The following is a 22,316-nucleotide window of genomic DNA, read 5'->3' on the forward strand; positions in this document are numbered from 1 at the left end:
TTGGTTTTTTTTCGAGACAGGGTTTCTCTGTGTAGCCCTGGCTGTCCTGGAACTCACTCTGTAGACCAGGCTGGCCTCGAACTCTCGAACTCAGAGATCCACCTGCCTCTGCCTCCCAAGTGCTGGGATTAAAGGCGTGCGCCACCACCGCCCGGCCATTCATTGAATCTTTAATGATAGGCATTTGGATTTTCATTTACTTTTGGTCACTTCTGAACCAAAATTTATTTTTTTGTGTGTTGTTTTATATTTATTTCATATTAACTCTAAAAATATATTTCTGGATCAGGACGATAGTTTTTGTAACTTTTGCTCGAATTTTTATTTTACAACCAAACTTTATAGTTAAATATCCCTACCAGTTTTTGATTTTTTTCCATCATCTTCCTGATCATCAACAGATTACCTCTGTTTGTGTTGTTGGTTGGTTGATTGTTTGGTTCTTGATACAGGGCCTCCCTATATAGCCTAGACTGACTTGTGATCTTGCCCCACCCAATGCTGGAGGTAGAGGTGCATATTTCCATGCCCAACTTGGTTACCTTCCTATTCGAAATGATTGAGAACGCTCTGAAAGGGTAAGCTCTACTTAATAAAGATTTAAGGGAATGTGGTTGTATTCTTTAACATTCCATCCTAGAGCCCCTTCTGTTTGTGGACTTTGAGTTTTAGGTTTATTACCTGTTCTTAGGATATAAGCCAATATCCATTCATACTTTATAACAGACTAACTCATGGGCAGAGCAGGGAGTTACTGTGTATGTTAGTTTCTTTTAAGGGATAAATAATACATTAAACAGAATAGAATAAGATGTTATTAAAAACTGACACACTGGAGTTAGACCAGACAGACAGCAGGAAAAGAGTCCAAGAGAAGACACAAGAATCAAGGGCTTCCTGCTTCCTAGTACTGAGATTAGAGGACACAGTCAGTTTCTCTATGAATGTTTTCAGCCTGAAAAGTTGGAAGAACTGTGTTTAAAGAAGTTAAAGAGTTGAGTGGAATGTAACTTTTCAGTGTAGCAGAGGTGCAATACATATATTTTATGAAGGCCAAAGGCAGGAATTGCATTCTTAGGAAGAATTAGAAGCACACCAGGCTGTATTAATGGAATAATGTAATATTGGAATTAATGGAATAATGGCTGTATTAATGGCTGCCCTGTTTTTTGATTTTTTTTGTTTTTGTCTTTTTGTTTTTTAAATCTCTGTCACTATATTTTTATTTAAGCAAATTATTTCTTAGTTAAATTCTTACATTAACATAAGGAAGGAAGTAATTTATTTTAAAGCCAGAGGTGTAACAGAAAAGCTATTTTCTTATTTGGAGAAAGGGGAGAGAAGCTATTCATGCAGAAGTTTCATGGCCTTTCAGGTGAGTGTGAGAACTGTTAGTACTTTCCAGAAAAAGGAATGGCAAACTGTTCTCCTAGGGTCCCAGTCACCAAGACAAGTGCTCACAGACTTGGCCAGAAAGGCTTTATCAACATCCGTCGCGTGAGAGCTGACAGAGTGCAATTCTGTAATCGAAGTATCTTTTAAAAAATCAATTAGTGATTTATGGAATAGTTTACATGAGCAACATTATTGAATTTTTTGAGGATTAAAAATATAGCATTTTTATTTAGAGAGATTTGAGGATTCTTTTTTTTAGTGAATTGAAAACAATTGTTTCTATATTGTAGATATTTGACCTTTTAGGTTATGAGAGTTTAGCTTGTTGTTGTTGTTATTTTTAACATAAAGAAACACAGACAACCCCAAAATAGTGTTTAGGTAAAATGTTTCTAAAATTACCTATTTACTTCTTGAAACTCAGTATACTAGCATTTCCTCAGCGAAATGGAACTGCATGCCGGCTTCTGAAATACGCCTTTTTATGGTACAAGTGCAAGATGTCATACATCTCCATTTAGGTGTTTGTCTTAGCTGTATAATTTAAAAGGAGCATCATTATACTCTGAGAGTCTTAAAATGTTAGTTCATTTACAACTTTCTCACTTAAAATTGCCCCAAATAATAATTTCTGATTACTCCCATTGGCTTTATGTTCAAATAAATACAGTAATCAGATTGCTATGATGTAAGGCTAGAATACTGGAGAGAAATATAATGCTTTTAAAATATATTTAATTTAAAATATATTTAATTGCTTTTTAAATATAATGCTCCATACATCTTTGCAGATGATGCTTTCACCAGGCCCGCAGTTGTTTTCTTCAGATCCCTGAATTTTACAGGCCATCAGCATAGTTCCCTGTAGTTGACTGGGAGACTTCCACTAAACAGAAAGTGCCTGATTAATCTGACATGGGTTCTGCTGAGTGTCTGCCCTTGAACTTGGAACAGGAATAGGAAGCTGCAGGGGGACATGGTAGCTTTTGTCCTCAGTAAGTTCCCTCGGTAAAAATTGCCACCCTCTGATTTGTTTTGATTTTTAGATACATACACATCTTAGGCCATATATGTTTTATATCTGAATAAACTTCCTTTAGGTCATTTAGCTTTCTGACTCATGATTGGTACTTGACTATTTATTGAGTCCACACTGTTCAGTAAATATAGCATGTGAAATTTACTATATTTTGTACTGATTTAATATTATTGTTAATCTAAAATCTTTGGGTGCAATGTGTCACATCTGTTTTGTATTCCTCTGTTTAAAAGAAGTGGCAGTATAGAATTTGGAGGAATATTTCTTATCTGAGTATTTTTCTTTGCAAAAGTTTCCTTTCGGTTTGTTGAGAATTATAACCTCCAAGAGAAAGTGAATCACTTGGCAAATTCTCAGGTACCCAACTACTAAAGGCCAGTTAATTAAAACTTTAGCTTACCATTTAAGTTCTCTTCACTTAAATAGTTGTTAAATTTGGAGATTTCTAGAAATGATATAAAGTATGTTTGTGGAACGTTTTTTAAAATATTCTTTTATTTTAATAATGGGTCCAGGCTACATTTTGTTGATAGTTAATTTTTTTTAGAAAGGACTTTATTAGCCTGAATATTGATTTGTGTTGAAATGGTTCTTTCCATAGCTGGTTACTGAATAGTCTTCTTCTGTGATAGTTTCATAACCCTTTTAGAGATTAGGAATTTTCTAAACTAGCCAGTGAAAGCCCCAACCCATTTCCCTAGAAATAAGTATGCATAAACACAGCATTTCACATGTAGTTTCAAATAAACCTACGTCTCACTGCCCAGTCATTCAGAAGCCAGTTAGAAAACTGCTGTATGGAAACTGACGTCCCTCCTAGTCTGTAACATCAGCTTCATCTTGCTGTGCCACACTAAGATTCTTCAATGCATGGGTTTTACATTTTTTATTTTATTTATTATTATTATGAAACCATGCAGGCATGTGTGCCTTTGCACACTAGTGAAGGTCAGAGGACATTTTTTTTTTAGAGCCAGTTCTCTCTTCTGCTGTTCTCTGTGAGTTCTGGGGATTGAACTCAGGTTGGTTTTCAAGCTTGGTGGCAAATGCTTTAATCTGTTGACTCATTTCATCAGCTTGTGTTTTTTACACCTTGTTTTATGTAATGTTACACACTATCCTTGATCATTATGTAATAGAAGATAAGGAAAATCTGGATCTTATGTTAAAAGGAAAAGCACAATTCTTTCTAGTTTAGACTTGGTCTCAAATGAAGGAGTTTCACTTGATCTTGAACATGCTTTAGGTTCTTTCTCTTTGGGCCCTAGGTGAAGGCACAGGGAGAGAATTATCATGTTAATGAAAGCCGCCCAGTTTGTTAGCAGCTACTCAGCTGTGGTTGTCCAGAGCTCAGGCTTGAGGACCAGGCAGGTTAGGATACAACCCCGCCCAGCTGTTCATCAGCTATAACTTTGAACACACTGTCTTCCCATCAGTAGGACGTAATTTGCTAATGAGCATCTTTCTGTGGAGTACATGTTTTTGTGCTTTAGAAGAGGAGCGAGGAGCAGCCATGCTTTTCTGCAACAGTGGTCCTATTCCTTGTCTTCAGACTAGAGTAATGCTCTCAACCTTCTAGTGCTGGGACCCTTTAATACAGTTAGGTTTTCACGTTGTGCAGACTCCAAGCATAAAATCAGTTTCATTGCTACTTCGTAACTGTTGCTACTGTTATGAATGGTAGTATAAATGTCTGATATGTAGGATATCTGATATGCATGCAGCCCCTGTGAAAGGGAGTTGCGACCCACAGATTGAGAACCTTTTCTCTAGAATAATTTCAAGCACTAGTGACTTGCAGTTGTCACATTTCAGTAAAGAGTTTTACATTTGATTACTTAGTGTTTGATTGTTCGCAAAGGGCAGTATGTTAAGGGTTATCTAAGTGTGCCTTAGATGGTTGAAGAGGAGTTTGAGGAGCTCAGAATGAGAGACGTTGCTAAAAGAGGAATACAAATTAAACACTGACATGATTCTCTTTGAATCTTCACACATGGATGGTCATGTGGCAGAGCTGAAGGTCGTGTGGCATAAAAATATGTAATGTGCCTTTGCTTTTATGTCATAATATCAAATGTTTGATCAGGCACATGCTTGTCAACCACTGTACAAATGGTATCTGCAAGAATGTCTTCATTGTGGCTTGTAAAGCACTGGGAGCCACAGAGGAAAGGAAGAGGGTGATTTCTCTGGCGCTTTGATTAAGTAAATGATGAGCGACTTCTTTAGTACCTGCCTGAAGGAAGAGCTTCCAGTACTGACCTTCCTGACAAGAGGTTGGTGGGCGGCGGGTAGTCTATCTGGCCTTTCCTTTCCATGTATGTTGTTACATATGTGACATGCATATAACCAGGTAATAGTAGAGTAGTGTTGGTGGAAGTGGTTCTTGCTGCATGTCCACCCATGCACTCAACTACCACACTGCTGACTCAGATGGAAATCGTTAACTGTCAGTCAGGAATGCCCACTAAACACAAGAGAAGCGGAGTATATTCTGGCAACTTTGAAGTTGGCATTAGGGGAAGGTATTCATTGTGTTCATTTAGAAATGCTCTTGTTGGTGAATGAATGTATCCTGGATGTGAGTCTTTGTACCTGCTATCCAGAAAAGCACAACTTAGCCAGGTAAGCACAACTCAGTGCTACTCTCTGTGGTGGGCAGTCCATGCTGTGGCTGTCTCCAGCGCTTCTTGTACTGCCTAGTTTTTCCGTGTATTCTCTTTGACCAAGTGGACAGTTTACAAAATAATGCTCTTACTTTCTGTCTTCTCAGCATCGTCAGTGAAGCAGGGGCCTCTATCTACAGTGTCAGCCCCGAAGCTAACAAGGAGATGCCAGGGCTAGACCCTAACTTGAGAAGTGCAGGTGAGAATCTGGGACCGTCACACAGCATAGGACTGAGATATTTTTATATCTGTAAATGTGACAAACTTACATATCCATGAAAATGGAAAAGCTTTGCCACATGTACAAGACTTGGTGCATTTGTAAGTTCTAGACTAAACTAATACTAGGAATTATGAAAAATACAAGCAACAGTTAATACCTTGAAGTACTCTAGAAATAGTGAGAATTCAATGCAAATGGTCTTATTAAATGCCAGAGTTCAATAATAAGGATAATATAATGATTGTAAAATAATCATTATAGAATTTTCTTGGCAGTAAGTAACATAAACATAAATGCAGTACCAGTGAGTAAACATACATAGGCTTTTGGTTTGTTGCTAAATGCTTGGCAACTGAACATTCTCTCTTGGCCTCTGATTCATGGTAATGCATTGCTTTAAAAAACATGCCTTTCTTGTACTTGGTTGCTTTGATGTCTAGGATGTGGAATAGCTAAAATTTTGTAATAGAAAATTAAAATACTTTGAGAAATCTAGGGAAAGTAATTGGAATAAATAAAATTTTTACATCTGGATATATTAGTTTTCTATGCAATGGGGAATATTTATGCTACTTTCTTAGAAATTAAATTTGTGCTAAAATATTTTCACTGAATTTAAATGAGCTTCTTTTAAAAATTTATGACCCACTGTGAGGTATTTTGCTATAGCAACTGAAAACAGACTGATAAAAATCCTGTATTAATTGCCTGTGTTAGAAAGAATCATAACATTTTAGAAGCATTAAAGCATATTGGAAATGACCTTCATAGGGACATGTCCTTATTAGCCTTTTGAAAACAATTGTTCTTCTACCAAATGCTTGTGTCTCCTACAGTAAATACATTACATATGAGAAGCATTAACATTGAACTGATAGAACTTGAGAATTTCTGAGTTAATATACTAGAGTGACTATTGTCTTCATTCTTTCCCTTATTTCTGAAATTCTTTTAAAAAATTGTAGCAACATGAGCGAATAAAAACAAGGACAAAGAGAAACCTGAGAAGACAATACAGCAGCATGTTTTGAAACCTGAAGCTAGAAGATGAGTAGTAAGTGAGCCAGCCAGCCCAGACTAGGTTGAATCGTAAGATAGCACAAGGGTGGCCAGCAGCACTTGTCACAGTAGCCAAAGGCTGGGAACAAGGAAGAAAATATGTTTCGACACACTAGGATATTATTCAGCCATACAAAGGCTGAAGTACTGAAACGTGCACACCATGAATGAAAACATTAAGTTGTGTATAAGGAGCCAATCACAAAAGACGGTGTTCTATGTAATGGCATCATTTGGAAGCCTGTAGAAAAGGCAGATCTGTAGCTAGAAGCAGCCTGGTGTGCTTGTCAGGGACCAGGGAGAGGTGGCCATAGAGTGACTGATCAATGTGTTCAGGATTTTCTCTTGATGTGATGAATTGAACATTTGAGAACTTGGTCAGAGTTGGTAGCCACACAGTGTGAGTATAGTAAGTTACACTGAGTTTGTGTTTTATTTAATATGCCTAGTGTAGTAAATTTCACTTCAACCAGATGGCAGCAGCAGACATCTGCTTTCATACAGTGTGACTGCTTGTTTCTATCTTTGTGTAAGATTGGAGGTTTTCTCTGAACAAGTTACATGGAAAGCCCCTACACTAATGGATACAGCCAAATATTAGAGTGGGGATCCCTGATGTAGGGAGGAGTGTGCTCAGCTGTCAGTATGCTGCTCTGAACCTTAGAGGAGAGCTGAGCTTTCATGCAGATTCTAGACCTTGACTGGCACCTCAGCATCAGGCCTGCCCGAACAAGGTTCCAACCTCTGGCCTGTGAGTAAACTAGAGGGTAACCATAGGTCCCCCTCCTGTAAGAAAGCCCTGCATTATTAAAGATTTTGTCAGAAGACAGTGGGAGAAAGAAGTTGCTTGGAAGAATTAGAAATGATACAGATGAGAGAAATGAAAAGTACAATTTCTCAGAGTAAGAAAAACATTCCCATCATTTGAGGGGTATGCACATGCAACAGTTATGTTACCTTTATCTCAGACAAGGTCTCAGCACCTTGGAACTCATGTTCCTTCTGCTGCAGCCTCCCAAGCAGCTCCAAAGCCAGCTTAGCGATGCAAGAAACATTATCTATGAACTTTAACAAACTCGTATTGGTTGAGTAGCTACCACCACTATCACAGTCAAGCTGTGAAGCAGTTTATCAGGTCTCTGCAATTGTCAGCTTCTTCTTCACAGTAGCAGTTATTTGTCAGAAGGTCAGGATTACAGTCTACTTGCACTGATTATTCAAACTATGACATAGAGAAGATTAATTTCCTGTGTTCCTTCTGTCCTAGTTAGGTTTCTATTGCTGTCATAAAGCACCATGGTCCTCCTTGGGGAGGGAAGGCTTTATTTGGCTCACAGGTTACAGTCCATCATCAGGAGGAGCCAAGGCAGGAACCTGGAGGCAGGGGCTGATACAGAGGCCATGGAGGGATGCTGTTTACTGGCTTGTTCCCCATGGCTTCCTCAGTCTGCTTTCTTATAGAAACCAGGACCACCTGGCCAGACATCATTGCCAGTGAGCTGGGCCTTCTCACATCCAGAAATGCCTTAAAGATTTGCTTACAGTCCACTCTGGTGGAGGTGTTATATTAACCAAAAAACTTTCATTGACCAGGACACTTTCCAGTCAAAGGGAAAGTGATAACATGAGTGTTAGATTTAAAAAGAAATGCTTGTCTTAGGTAGTGGTTTATTGCTGGGAAGAGACATCATGACCACAGAAACTCTTATAAAAAGGAATCATTTAATTGGGAATGGCTTATGGTTCAGAGGTATAGTCCATTATCATCATGGCTGGAAGCATGTGTAGGCACACATGGTGCTGGAGAGGTAGCTGAGAGTTCTACATCCGGATGAGCAGGCAGCAGGGAAAGAGAGGCACTGAGCCTGACTTGGGCTTCTGAAACCTCAAAGCTCATCCCTAGTGACACACTTCTTCCAACAAGACCACACCTCCCAATAGTGCCACTCTCTATGAACATATGGGGACAGTTTTCATTCAAACCATCACAACACTTCTATTTAATATTGTTAAATAATAAGACAGAGTTTAAAACTACTGCTTACTGGAGGTTTGGGGGCAATAATTTGGTTTACTCTATAAATTTTAGGATTCTAATTATTTCTTAGAAATGAAAGTCCCAAAGCCTGGAACCTGTTTTATTCTTAGGACATAAGACCTAATACGAAGGGAGAAGAAATGTTTCTCGCAAGTCTGCTGAGGGTTTTGATGAAGACATCCTTTTTAGGACTGAGTGCTCCATTGTCTTTTATCGTCTGCACATTGTCCATTTGTGGGTCTCTGTGTTAGTGCCCATCTAGTGCAAAAAGAAGCTTCTCTGATCCTTGGGTATAGGAGTATGCCACTAGGAGTCATTTTGTTGCTATGTTCTTTCAGCAGAATAACAGGAGTGGATTTTCCTCCAGGGCCCATGACCTATCTAGTCTTGACCATTTCAGCAGTTTTGGGTATGAGATCGTTGTCATGGAGTAGGGTTTAAATTCAAAGATGAAGTGGTTGGTTACTCTCATCATACGTATGCCAGCATGACACAATGTCACCACCATGCTTATGCCACCATTACAGGATGCCGCCGTCACACTTATGTACCATTACAGGATGCCACCATAACACTAGTACATCTTGCAGTCAGGTCAGTCTTTGAGGTTGCAGGGCTTGTAGCTGAGAGATATTGATGATTACCTTTCTTGTCTAGTAGCATACAGGGTGCTTTAATGTCTCCATATTAGATGACATACATAAGTGTAGTTTTCAGTGCCCATCTACTGCATAGGACCTTATCATCAAGTTGTGGGGGTAGTCTTGGCAATCGCCTGTGATGTTTGGAGTTTCCATGGGGCCCCTTTGGCCAACAATTCAACAAGATATAACCCATTTCTGGCACTGGATGTTATACTTGGAGGCATGTCTTGTGAGGCACTGTCTCCCCTAGTATTTGGCTACTCCCTTTAGACTCCTTTCTTATATGTATGTATGTATGTATGTATGTATGTATGTATGTATGTATGTATGTATTTTAGGAAGCTTCTGCAGTAGTAGGTTTCCATACTTCCAGGTTTCTTGATCCCAAACTGTAATGGCAAGGAAAGGTTGTGATCAGAGCCAGTAGGTAGATTCCAGAGTATACTCTATATACTCTACAGTCTCATTTAAACCTCCTAAGAGTATATACTTGCCAGCACAGCTTGGTTGCCTTTATATAATTCTCTAACATCTACTCATGATTACCATGTTCTAGCTTTACTAAGAATATTAGATATGTCATATTGATAACAATGCAAGATTACTTGAAACAAATCTCTCTATACTCTTTAACGATTGAGGCACTCCATTTATATCTTATTTAAAGAATGGACAGATAATTGTGTGAGTTTAGGAGCAAGATGTTTTATTTATTTCTCTGAATCTCTAGTCTTTTCCATGTGTGTCTTCATAACTAATGTCTGGGAGTATTAGTCAGGTGTGGTGGCTCATGTCTGTAATCTTAGCACTCAGGAGGCTGAAGAAAGAGGATTATCATGACCACATAGTAAGTTCCAGGCTATCTGAGGCCACAGAAGGATACCCTTGTCTCAAAAATAATAAATGATGTGTGTGTGTGTGTGTATGCTGACATATTTATGTCTGAAATCTTACATTCATTCCTTTTTGCATGGAAAAAAAGAACTTTGAATTAAATTAATTAAATTGTTATGTCTTTGGAGGTGGGCATTAGTGAGAAACTAACCTAAGTAATTATTTTCTGATTCTGTTTTTTCAGTTTCCATAGCAAGGCGTGTTCAAGATCCATTAGCTGAGCTAGTGAAATTTGACCCAAAGCACATTGGAGTTGGAATGTATCAGGTAAAGCAATGTGGATCATTTAATTTTGAAACCCATCAATAAATACAAAGAGTATGCTTAAACCTGACATTGTACTTAGCCATTACTGGAAGTAGATTTCCATTTTCAAAGCCTATACACTTGGTAGGAAAGTAGGTAAGAGTTTCAAGCTGTCAGGGAAAGAGACATTCCTTCTTGCTTTTTCTTGTCTTAATTATTTTGCTTAAGTTTTAAGTTGGCTATAGTCAGATTTGAAGACTTTGAAAACATTAGTCCAGGTGTGATGGTGCATAAACATTAGGTTCAACTTGGAACTTGATGTGGAGACCTGGTCTTTCAACTCTATTATAAAAAATGAAAGGAGTGTGGACCATTGGATCATGTGACACTTTGTTTAAACCAGAATGAACTCAGTTGTTACTGGTCTTCCAGGAACTTCTGGTATTTACTGTGACCTTTTCTGCATTCATTTCTATTTGGTCATCATTGGTTTTGGATTTTACCCAGAGTAGTCCAAAGTCTTGTCAGTGGTTGATACATTGCCATCCTCATGATGGTTTTTGTTGATACTCTATTTTCAATTCTTGAGATTGTATACGTGCAGTGAATGGTTGAGGATGAACTTTGGCAAAGAGTGGTACATAAAGTGTGTGGGATATGGAGTCCTGATGGCTCTGTCAAAAGAATTCTCCTTTTTGTAGAAATTCTTTCCTAAACTGTGCATGTGATATTCACTTGAACTCCTAGCTACTTCATGAGAGGCTGAAGCAATATGATTCCTTCAGTTTGTAAGTTTGAACCAAGCCTGGCCAATGTGCAAGACTTTTCCCTCCCTCCCCCTAAGTGGTCCTTGTTGTTGCTGTTGTTGTTATTGTTGTTGTATAGTTTGGTTGTCAATAAAGGGTCTTACTGGGCTCCCTGGAAATCATTATGTAGCCCAGGATGACCTCAAAATCATGGAAATTCTCCTGTCTCAGTCTCTTAGTGCTGGAAATATAGCCAACCTTGGCAGGAAAGTACTATTTAGATCTGAAGTACTGTATTTTCCATTCTAATTTTCATCAGGTTGAGTGGTGCTGCATTATACTTCTTTTCTAAAGAAGTATTAAGTCATGGCATCTGTGTTACTAGAACTGGGAGAAACTCCAGAAATCATTCCGCTCTACCCCATCATTTGACAGTAAAACAAAACCAAAATGCTCTGCCCTAGAAGTACACAGTGGCAGAGCTTGGATTAATATATCACATATATTGAGACTCAGCTGAGACTATTAGCATTTTATGCTAGCTGGTGGTAGAACTAACTATAGTCTTGTGATGGTAGTGTTGGTTGGGCTTAGAGATATCTTTGAGATTGTTGTTATACACTGCTATATGTCTGAAGATACATTTCCAGAGAGGGTTAATAAGGTGAAAAGGTGTGAGTTTGTTTTGTTTTGTCTTGTTTTGCCTTGGTTGTTTGTTTTGTGGGTGACATCACCTAACAGCCTAGAGTACAGAGAACTAAAGGAAGAAAGTTATGCTTCTCCCTGCTTCCTGGCCACCACAAGGTGGACCACATTGCTCCACCATTCTCTTCCTGTCTAGTAATGAAATTTCTGAAACCTTGGGCCAAATGAATCTTTATTCCCTGATCTTCCCTGAAATAGTTTTGCTCAGGTGTTTTGTCACAGTGATAAAAATCTGACTAAAGAAGATGGAAGATGAAAGCTAGAACAGAAGCATCTAGAAAAAGGCCGTGTAATGACAGTTCCACATACAAGTCATTTGTTAACACAAAAGTGTGAAGCCAGGTGGTAGGTTAGGGAAATTATTTGCCATAATTTCATATGTATTGTATGACAATTATATATCTTGCTATTAAGAATTTTGATTTTTTCCTTGTTGGTTTGTATATATTTACATGTTGGTTTATTTGAAACATTTACATAAAATATATAAAGAACCTGTCCATACATGACACCATCAATGATGCAGGCTTTTGAGTCACAGACTTGCATTAGTAATTGTTCCCATTATTCCAGCCACTGGGATGACTGAATAAGAATTCAGTGCTTCCCTGAGCACTATAGCAAAACCCTGTTTCAAAAACAAACAAAATCAGGTTTTTAATTAACATGAGAAATTATTTTTGAAATGATCTGTTTAAATTGCATAAAGTTGTTAATACAGAAGTAAGCTGAATTTCAAATGTAGCTTTGAATTTCTGTTAAAGATGACAGCATCTAGCAGGCTGAACATGATGAGAAATTTTTATTTTCTTAGATCTTCAAATTTCCTATAGTGAATATACCGAAATTTTATTATAAGTCACAAATCTACTTATTTATATCCCAGCCTATGAACCATTTAATATTAAGTCTTCATGCAATACAACCGTAGTGAGACTGGCTTTCTTTTTAGTTGGGTCCCCTTTGTGACTTTGATATAAGTTTCATCCTGACTTGAAACACGAGAAAAACCAGAGAAATGTTGTTGACTGAGAAAAATGAAAGGTGTTTAAAGTAGAGCTAAATGAAGTCGTAGAAACTGCAGTATAACTTCAGTGGAAACTCAGATGCTTTTGGTTTAATAGCAGCTAAAATCCTTTCAGCTGTGCGCCAGTTCTTGTCTGAGAAAATGAGGAGAGCTGATTTTAAAAACACATGCCTGTCATTATTTCTGGAGAGCGAGGCAGCCAGTGTGGTCTACTGACAACATATCCCTGATCGACCCCTAAAGACGTTGCTGCAAAGTGGCTTGGTGTTGCTCCCAAGAAAACACTCTGGGGTGAAAGCAGGATGATGAAGGGCTGGCTGCCTGGGTTGGGCGTCGTGGGATGTGAGGCTGAAGGCTTCATTTGGCCTGTGGTGCCCTGTGTTTAGGTGATGGGTTCCCTGGTTCTATTACATCTTGGGGGACTGTGTTCTTGCACATTCCTCTTGTTAGCACCTAAAATGGTCTAGAGTCTGCTCAGTCACAGAGCAAAGACCCAGACACCTCTCTTTTCTCATTTTGTGCCTCTGTTAGAGGATTTGCTGATGCTACAGAATGAAGTGGTGGAACCCTTAGTGGACTGTAGACCCAGACCATCCTTACTCCTCATTGCAGGGATAACAGGAGTCACTGTAAAGGGAAAGTCGCTTTGCTAGAACCTGGCAGGTAGCAATTTGCATTTTTCCTCTCCTCCTCCATGGAACAAATCCTGCATAAAAACAGACAAGTAAATCAGAACCAAACAAAGGCAACTCTTTCTAATGAAAGTACTGGGTGGATGAAACCCTTCTGCAACCTGCAAGGGGTACAAACATTGTTAGGTCATTGTTAGGCAAGGCTTTTTGTGTCATTTGCTTAGATCTTTTAAAACACATTTGAGCCACCAAGTGATGTGTCACTTTAGAGTGAGACTTCTACCCATAGTTATCTGGGTGACTCGCTTAGGTCATTGCTGTCATCATTAGCATCTTCACTAAGGCAAAGGTGAGACAGAAGACTTTCCAAATGAGGCTTTAGTCACTATTCTGACTGGTTTTTGTCTACTTGACACAAATCTAGAGCTATCTCAGAAGAGGAACTTCAACTGAGAATGACTGGACTGCAGACAAGTTTTCTTGTGTCAGAAGGCCCAGCTTACTGAGCCAGGGCCACCACTGGATAGGTGGTCCTAGTTTCTATAAGAAAGCAGACTCAGGAAGCCATGAGGAGCAAGCCAGTAAACAGCATTCCTCCATGGCCTCTGCTTCACTTCCTGCCTCCAGGAGCCTGCCTTGCTTCCCTAATAATGGACTGTAACTTCTAAGCCAAATAAACACTCCTATTCCCCAATTGCTTTTGGTCTTGGCCTTTATCACAGCACCAGAAACCTAACTAAGTGGGTGAATTTCCTGCCAAAATGATCCTGCAGTCTCATCCCTTAATTGAGCAGGTTACAGCCTGAATTGAATCTCTGCTTACAGAGTTTCAAAAGACATTGAAAGAGCCTGGAATTCAGAGATTTCTTCATCTATGACTTAACTGAATGTAAACAAGTAATCGACCATGGCAAACACTGTAAACTAAACTCAGATATTAGAATTTGTTAATTATTACTCTAATTATCAGTTTTAAAATTAACGCCTGAATAGTTTTCTTACACCTGGTTATATTAAGCTTTCTACACTGAAATATTAGCTTTACTTTTTTTTTTTTCAGATAATGTATACATGCCCATGCCGTGGTGTAAATTGTTGGTATTGTTTGAAGAGCCTCTTACAAGTAATGCATTGGGTTAATAGTAACATATCGAATTTCTTTGCTATTTGCTTTCCCTTTGCATGTCATTAGCTTTAGAAGTGAAACCAGAATTATGTCATTTTCTACTTCATGTCTTCTGCTTTTTATATATTAATACTTAAATCCATTATGAGATATAGAACTTTAAGATATTTTCAGTGTTTAAAAATTAGTTAACATGAGCATTAAAGAACTTACATATTACATTAAAAGGTGACCATAAAGGGAAAGATTATACTCCATTTAAATCTAAAATGTTCTCTGGGTCAGAACACAGACAGGCCACATACAGGGAGAATATTGGTGATCCTACACATTCCTTGTAGGTGTGTAAATCAGCGCAGCCTCTTAGAGAGCAATTAGAAATCAGTAAAGTTGGAGGTGGAGATGCCAACCCAGCAGTTCTGTTGCTAGAAGTGCAGAACCTAGAAAAATCACCTCATGTTGATGCAAGGAGTCAGGTACAAGAAGTTTCTGGAGATACTGTTTCTAGCAGCAAAGATGTACAGACGTGTGTCCTTTGTTTGGAAAACAGGAAAAAAATCTAGTGTAATATACTTATACTGTTCATTGTTGTGTATGCTGAAAGCTACCTTACAGGAGATAATAGGGAGTGAGGTGGAGAGAGTTGGAGTGTGCACAGGTGCATACAGCTGGCAAAAAGCTAGACCGCAACAAACAGCGCAGCCACTTCTGGCTAACCAACAGCTTGGCCACTTCTGGCTAACCATGTATAAAGTTATAAAAGCAAACTTAGATGCTTAAGATAATGGCTGCTTTAAATGGATCGAGGACAGAGAGAAGCAGGATCTGAACAGCTGTGTCTTCCACTGTGCTATACTCCAAAACATTTGTTAAATACTTTATACTTTTAAAAATATGCAGAAAGTTAGGTCAAATGCTAAACATGCCATCAACATTGTCTTTTAGTTGGTTTTAATTTCTCATATGTTTGTGTCTAAATGTGTGAGAGTTGAAGATTTTTTATAAAATCTGAAAAAGTAAAAATGAAAAAAATTACTATTTTAGGTTATGTTTGTTTTTATAATGCTAATCCAGGTATTTTTTTGGGAGGATCTAATATTGTACAAGGTTCAGTAGTCTTTAGTGCTTGCTTTGATACTGCCTTGAGAAAATGTTTACTTCATAAACACGATATTCTATAAATTTTAAGATTAAATATCATTTCTTTTGCTTCCTTGGTAACTGTAGAGATTGTGCCCAGACAGACTGTTGGATTCTAATGTTCATTACAGGACCACTGATGACATCTTCAGACTGGCTGGCATCTGTATCTGACTACTCATCCTGTGTATCCCTCTCCTTGACTCCAGAATGATGTGAATTAGAAATGTTGAGCAGGAAAGCTTAAAAAAGAAAAATAACCCAGTTTAGACCACACTCCTCAGAGATTTTATTTTGTTTGGTCTAGGTTGGGCCTCACATGGCAGCAGAGATTTTGTGACTAGTATCTAGGCCATGTGGGATCCCAGAAACTGCTCAGTATTGTCATAGAACTGGTTTAAAGTGCACAGTCTTGTGTCCTTTCAAGGCCTACAGAATAAGAAATTTGGCGGAAGAGCCTTCCAGCCGGTTTTGTCAGCTCAGGTTTAATAGTCCTGGTCTCTAGTGCTTCTCATCTTGAATATGCAGTATACTGCCATGGAAATTGTTAGAGTACACATTCTACTTCAGTTGATCCATGGTGGTCAATGAGATTCTGTGTTTCTAGAAAGCACTCAGTTATAGCAAGACATCCCATTCAAAATCTCCCAGGCCCCACCAAGTGTTACTGCATCAGAATAGGATTGTCATAAAATGTCTAGTGTCTTAAGTGTCTATTATGATGTCTGTAATGTAGCAGGACATTCAGGGAATCCAGTCAGGGAAGCCAAGCATTTGAGGAAGCAAATATCAGTATTACATGAAGCATCACGAAGAGAAAGTGGAACAATAACTTAGGATATACCTTTCATATTTCATGTTTAAAATGGGAGGAGGAAGAAATGGGGAAAGGTTTACTTATGAGTATTACATTCACATAACAGGAAGAAATTCTGGTGCAGTATTGTCAAGAGGGAGACCATAGGTAGCACTTGTACAGAAGCATGGGCTTCTTACAGTTTTTACCATAATGAACTGATATTGGAAGGGATAAATATTATTAACCTGATTAAAAATTGTACAGTGTGTGTGTGTGTGTGTGTACATACGTGTGTGTGTACATCATTAATATATTCATTTTATGTATTTGCAAATACATTTTCAAATAGAGGAAAAGTCTATCATGACAGTAACAAGAGTGACTTTACTAACTGACAGAAGGAAATCAGCAGTGGATCTGGAATTCACTGAGTGAGAGGGGAACTTGGGGAGGACAGAGATGAAGCTCAGAACTAGAATATTTTAAAGTGCGAATTGAAGAAGGGAAACTTTGCAGGTTGGAGAGGGAGCAAGCTGAGCATCTGAAGGGATACAGTCACAGGAAGAATAGCATAAGCCAGGAAATGGACATGAAGAGTTTGACATGCTCATGGGTGTGGCTGATAAGAGGGATTGAGCCCAGGGCTGTACACATGCTAACACTGAGCTGTATCCACATCCATTTACACACACACACACACACACACACACACACACACACACACACACTTTATGAAACTCCATTCACAAAAATATCTTGAAAAATCCTCTTGTGTTCCTCTAGTCTTAAATTTTGATTCTTAGAGGTTTTATTTTTTTTTATGTTCAGTTTACAAAGTAGTTCAGCTCTTTGGCTGCAGAGGTGTTTATACCATTTTCCATGTGAATGTTTACTGCCACAGAGGTGTTGGGGGAAGATTCCGGTGTGTGTGATGCCTCAACTGTAGCATTTCATCCTGAACATTGACACTCATTCCATTGAATACTCGCAGTAAAATCTTCAGATGACATGCTCTGTCTGGTATTTCATAAATACCCTCCCCACCTTAGTCCTCATGCCCCATTTTAGTCATTTATTTTAGGGCATGTACTTTTTTTTTCCAGAGTCTTAATGTTAAGACTTTAGTAATCTGAAGATGTTTTGTGTCATTTACATATTTTGTCTCGTTTACACAGTGCATGCTCTGAAACACTGATGCAGTTTCTGATTTTGAGCTTTATTGGTTCTTCCCTACCAGAGACTGCAAGCCTTTGGGTTTAGTTCATAATAGGGGTCTGGCATGTGAAACCTTTGTTTACATGTCTAGATATGATTTGTCCCAAATCTGAGGGAGTGACCTGCTGATTACAGCCGCATTCTTTATGTCCAGTACATGGAGGCAATACTAAATAACCCTTTAAGAAAGTAATTCTTTCTTTACTAAATCTGCCGTTTATCCAATACTTGAGGTCATATACATATTTCTTCAGAAGATTCTCTATAACATTGATTTCCTAGAGTGAATTTCAGTTAAAATCAACAATTGAAAATTGTGGGTGCAAAGGAGGTCCTGAGTGTGTGAAGTCCTGAGTGGACCCATGCTGTTGACATACATGAGCCTGTCAAGGTCCCTCGCCTCAGACCCATGGGACGATGGAGGAAGGCACAGAGGGAAATGACAAAATATTCCCTTCTGGTCCATGTGTGGATATTGCTAGTGTGTGCAGGAAATGTCTACCATAGCTCCCCACCCCTACCAGATGTTTACAGATGAAGACTTCATCCCTATGAGACTGTTCCCACCAAGACTAGACAAACCTGTATCCTTGATCCAGCTGTGTACTGTAACCTGCCTCGCTGTTTGTATGTAACAGCCATTGCTCAGCTATATCCAGTAATTTCATCTCTCTATTTACACATGTCTATATAATAAACATGTTAAGGTTCAAGATGCTGAGGCTTCTCCATCTGAGAGCACAGACCACCTATTCCCAGCTTTTTGTTTCTCTTTCCCTCTCTTTCTCTCTGTCTGTCTGTCTGTCTTTCTTTTCTTCATTTCCCTCATTGCTCCCAACTGGGACAAATCCATGGAGGCCCAGTAAGGGATCTGTGGACTACTTAGAGTAGGTGCGATTTTTCCCTGTTGTTAGTTAGCTGCTGAGAGTCTGCCTGAGACAGGAGAGAGCTGCTGTGCCTTGCCTGGCTCCTCTCTGTTTTCTTTTGTCTTAAAGAATGGCTGAGAAAGAAAGGATAGCTGCTGTTGACAGGACTACAGTTCATACACCTCTCTTCATTTTTCTCTCCTCTGAACTGTGTATTTGTCTCCAAGGCACTGATTTTTAACAGGACAGAGGGGAGGAATGCTGTTAATCTATTTCTATGAACTTTTTATCAGAATTTTTACCAGAAATTCCTTCATTCCAGTGGAATTCGTCAGAATAGGACCTTTCCTTTAGAGCAAAACTTTGAAAAGAAGTTTGTTGGCTCTCCTAATCAATCTTTGATATAAGCCCTAAGAAAGTTTTTAAAATGTTAGACCTCATATTGGTTGGATATTGACAAACAGTATATGGACTAAGATGCTTTAAGATTACTCTAAAAATGTTCAGCTTGAGTATTTATATAGATATTCTGTTTTGCTGAGTTTGGAGATATAATTACATCTGGATTACTGGTACAACATGGAGAATCTTAGATGCATTTTTTAACTTTGGCAAAAAACATCTATCTGCAATATAATAATATTCACATTAAGGGAAGTGGAGTTGAGAGGCTATTGGTATAGTAATATACATACCTCACATGTGGAATATCCTAAATTCAATTCCCAACACCATGAAGGGGTAGTCTAAAACCCTAGTACCATATGCTAATTAATTAGTGACTGAGAAAAGAAAGAAAATGTGTAAATATTAAAAGGGTCATTTTGTACTGGGCATTTAAAACTGTATATTTTTAATCTATGAAATCTAGTATTTTGAGAAATATTGATCATAACTTTATATGTGTATGTGGAGTGCCATTAGTCATGGTCTTTAAAAGAATACTGTTAATTATAATGCTCATGAGATTCCGTGACATTTTACATCCACCGAAAGGAATTGTCAGTAGCATAGTGGCAGCTCATATTAAATCCATGCTCCTGTGAGAAGGACTCAGGTGTGGAGGGGCTGGTGAACCATGAGCCCTGTGTCTGCAGAGTGATTCTAACAGGATGTGGTGCAGGAGAAGGAGAGCTGGGCATGCTGAGTTACAGTGTAAGCTCACCCTCACAGGCAGCAGGCAACACTACCAAATCCATCTTTTGCTGTGGACAGTATCTTTCTGGTAGTCATAGAGTCATAGAGGAATCCAAATGAGAAGAATAAATAAGTAAATCAAGCCCAGAAGACTGTCCAAGTTTATGAAAATTTTCTTTTCCTCTCTACTATTCTCAGTATGTAATACCATTAACTAGCAAGAGAGTTCATTTACTAGGAATTGTATAGAATTGTCTGTAAGTCCATAGGAGCAAAAGCATCTGTGGCCTGACATTTTGAACAACTGATTTTAGAGAAACATCTTTATTTGGAGGTGAGACTGCTACTTGGTTGACATCTTAGGACACTGTTAACTGGGATGAGATATGGTTTTAATAGTTAAGATCAGGTATCCAAGTTGTTTGTTGTGCAGTTTTACTTTAAAAAGTGTGTGCTTTCAAATGTGTAATTGAAAGAGAAGTCACTCCTGATGTGTCCAGGTCTTTTGTTTCATTATTTATTTGGAGTAAATGGGCCCAAAGGTATGAGTACAGTTAGATTTTGTTGGAGAGGCAGACTTTCTGAGGCATGATGTGCGAGTGAGTGGTTTCTAAATCTCAGAGGTGTGATTATGTCACGGCAGCATAACCTCTGGGCTTGCTTTATTACCTTTATTAAAACAAATCTGTATGGGGGTGCTATGTATATTTTGGTGATGAAGGAAATGAGGTGGTTAATTTATTATGTGAATAGCACTTTCAACTAACCGCAGCATGATTCACTGAGAGTGGGGTAGAAAACCCCAGCTCTTCAGACACATCTACTGTTTGATTTGTGGACCTTAACTTTCAACACCAGAACGTGACATTTATCTACAAAACAAATTTTTTCCCTTTTTCACTAATACTTTTGTCTAAATTTAAACATGAAATTTTCCTTTATTTTATTGTGGGCACTTACTGAGTCTAAATGGAACAGTCCTTGCCAATAACCTCAAGGGGAAAGTAGGCTGAGAATCTATGTGTGGGGCCATTAGGAAAATGAGTAGCATATCTTGACAGTTTCCAAGCCTCTGGGTGTACCTCAGAAGACCTTCATGGAATACATTGGTGCCCCAGGCTTCAATAAGTGAAGATAACTGTGTAGAATCAGACAGGAGTTAGGGGAAAGTCTGGCATCTGAGGGCTTCTTTTTCCTGTTCTTTATCCTTACACAAATGCTACTGTGGAAAAGTCTCCTGCAAGAGGCTCTCCCCACCCCCAGGTGTTCATTTGTGGCTGGAGGGTGGTTGTGGGAGGAGCTGTGAGCACCACACCACACAGAGGTGTGTGGACTACAGTGAGCTGGGAGAGGACCCTGGATTCTAACAAGCTCACAGTGCATATAAAGCTCCTGTTGTAGACTCATAAACAGCCATTGAATGACCAAGAAAGGTTGTTTTCATTGGAGCTGAGCCACGTCCAGAATCATCTGTGATGAGAACCTGTGTAGGTGAGTAGAAATAGGTCATCTTCCCTGGGTGATTTTTGAAAGACTCTTTCATTTTCCAGATTTGCCCAGTACCACTCATTTATAGACTAAAAGAAAAAAGACAAAAAAAAGACAAAAAAAAAAAAAGAGGCTAGAAATCAGCCAGGCATTGTATTGACAAGATAATGAAGGCATTTAATATCTGAGACAGCACCAGTTTTTGTCAAGTAAGGATAACAATCCTTTTCTGTTTTGTCTTGTCTTTGAGGGCTAGCAGACCATATTTCTCTTCAGAGTCCTAGTTTTATTCCAGAAAAGATCAGAACATACTTTCTGGGAAGGGATGGCAGTAGCAGGAGAAACATCAGTTTGTGGAGCTTAAAGAGAGTGAGTGGATAGCAAGGGTGCTGGCATCTGGATGGGTGCTGCCCAGGTATCACAGCCAAGCTGTCCCTGTGATAGTGTGCCTGGGCATGTCAGCCTGCTTCAGCTACTGCCGTGGCAGAAATGTAGTCTTAAAAGAAGTTGAGTAGTAGGCAAACTGTTAGCCATAATAATTGAGTTTCTCCAGCTCCCCTGTCTTCTCACTAGATGAAGAAAGTTATTCTGGACAGATAGGCTTTGGAGAAGACATGGGCAGTATGTGACCTAGTAACAGTGAGCTTCTCTTCTTAGTGGTTTTTGCTATAGCTTAGAAGATTGAGATTTAACGTTTATTTTTGGGAGTTGTTTTTAAAAGTTGGATAGTTTTACTTCTCTCAATACTCACCACAACTCATTGCAGACTGTTACAAAGCCTAGGTCCTGGAGAATGCACTGCTTTCTGATAGGCACCAATTAGCTTCTGAGGCGCTTGTTCCCTACTCCCTCATTGTAGACCTACTTCCCCATCCTTTATGTGGTCTGAAATATAGCCAGGCATCCTTACAAAAGTGATCTAACCATCATTTGTAACATGAAATTTTCAAAGATGCATGTTAACAAATGTAGGCAGCTTTTTTAGTTTCTCAATATACAAATGTATGGATCTGTTACAAAGGTTAGCAGCATTACCTGCACTCAGGCCCAGTGATGGCAGCATGAGACAGGGAGTCCCCTGAGTCTGTTGTCTGAGCATAGCCTAAAGTAAATGTCACCTTACAATCGACACCGGAAGAAGAAAACATTTTATGGGAAATGTATTTATCACTACAAAACCATGTTCGTTGACTTTTGTCAGTCTTTGCAGTTGAATAGCTGTATTTCAGAG

General features: G+C 38.8%; 1 protein-coding gene across 1 annotated transcript in view; it reads left to right on the forward strand.

The window, feature by feature from the left end:
• Srbd1 (S1 RNA binding domain 1) overlaps positions 1-22,316 on the forward strand; it is a 169,336-nt gene that overhangs the window by 82,484 nt on the left and 64,536 nt on the right. Inside the window, exons 13-14 of the mRNA XM_028765111.1 lie at positions 5,208-5,299; positions 10,143-10,225. Of these exons, the coding sequence (XP_028620944.1) occupies positions 5,208-5,299; positions 10,143-10,225 (175 nt within the window). The remainder of the gene's footprint in view (positions 1-5,207; positions 5,300-10,142; positions 10,226-22,316) is intronic.

The sequence above is a fragment of the Grammomys surdaster genome, unplaced genomic scaffold (assembly GCF_004785775.1).
Source record: "Grammomys surdaster isolate TR1022 unplaced genomic scaffold, NIH_TR_1.0 149, whole genome shotgun sequence".
Lineage (NCBI taxonomy): Eukaryota > Metazoa > Chordata > Mammalia > Rodentia > Muridae > Grammomys > Grammomys surdaster.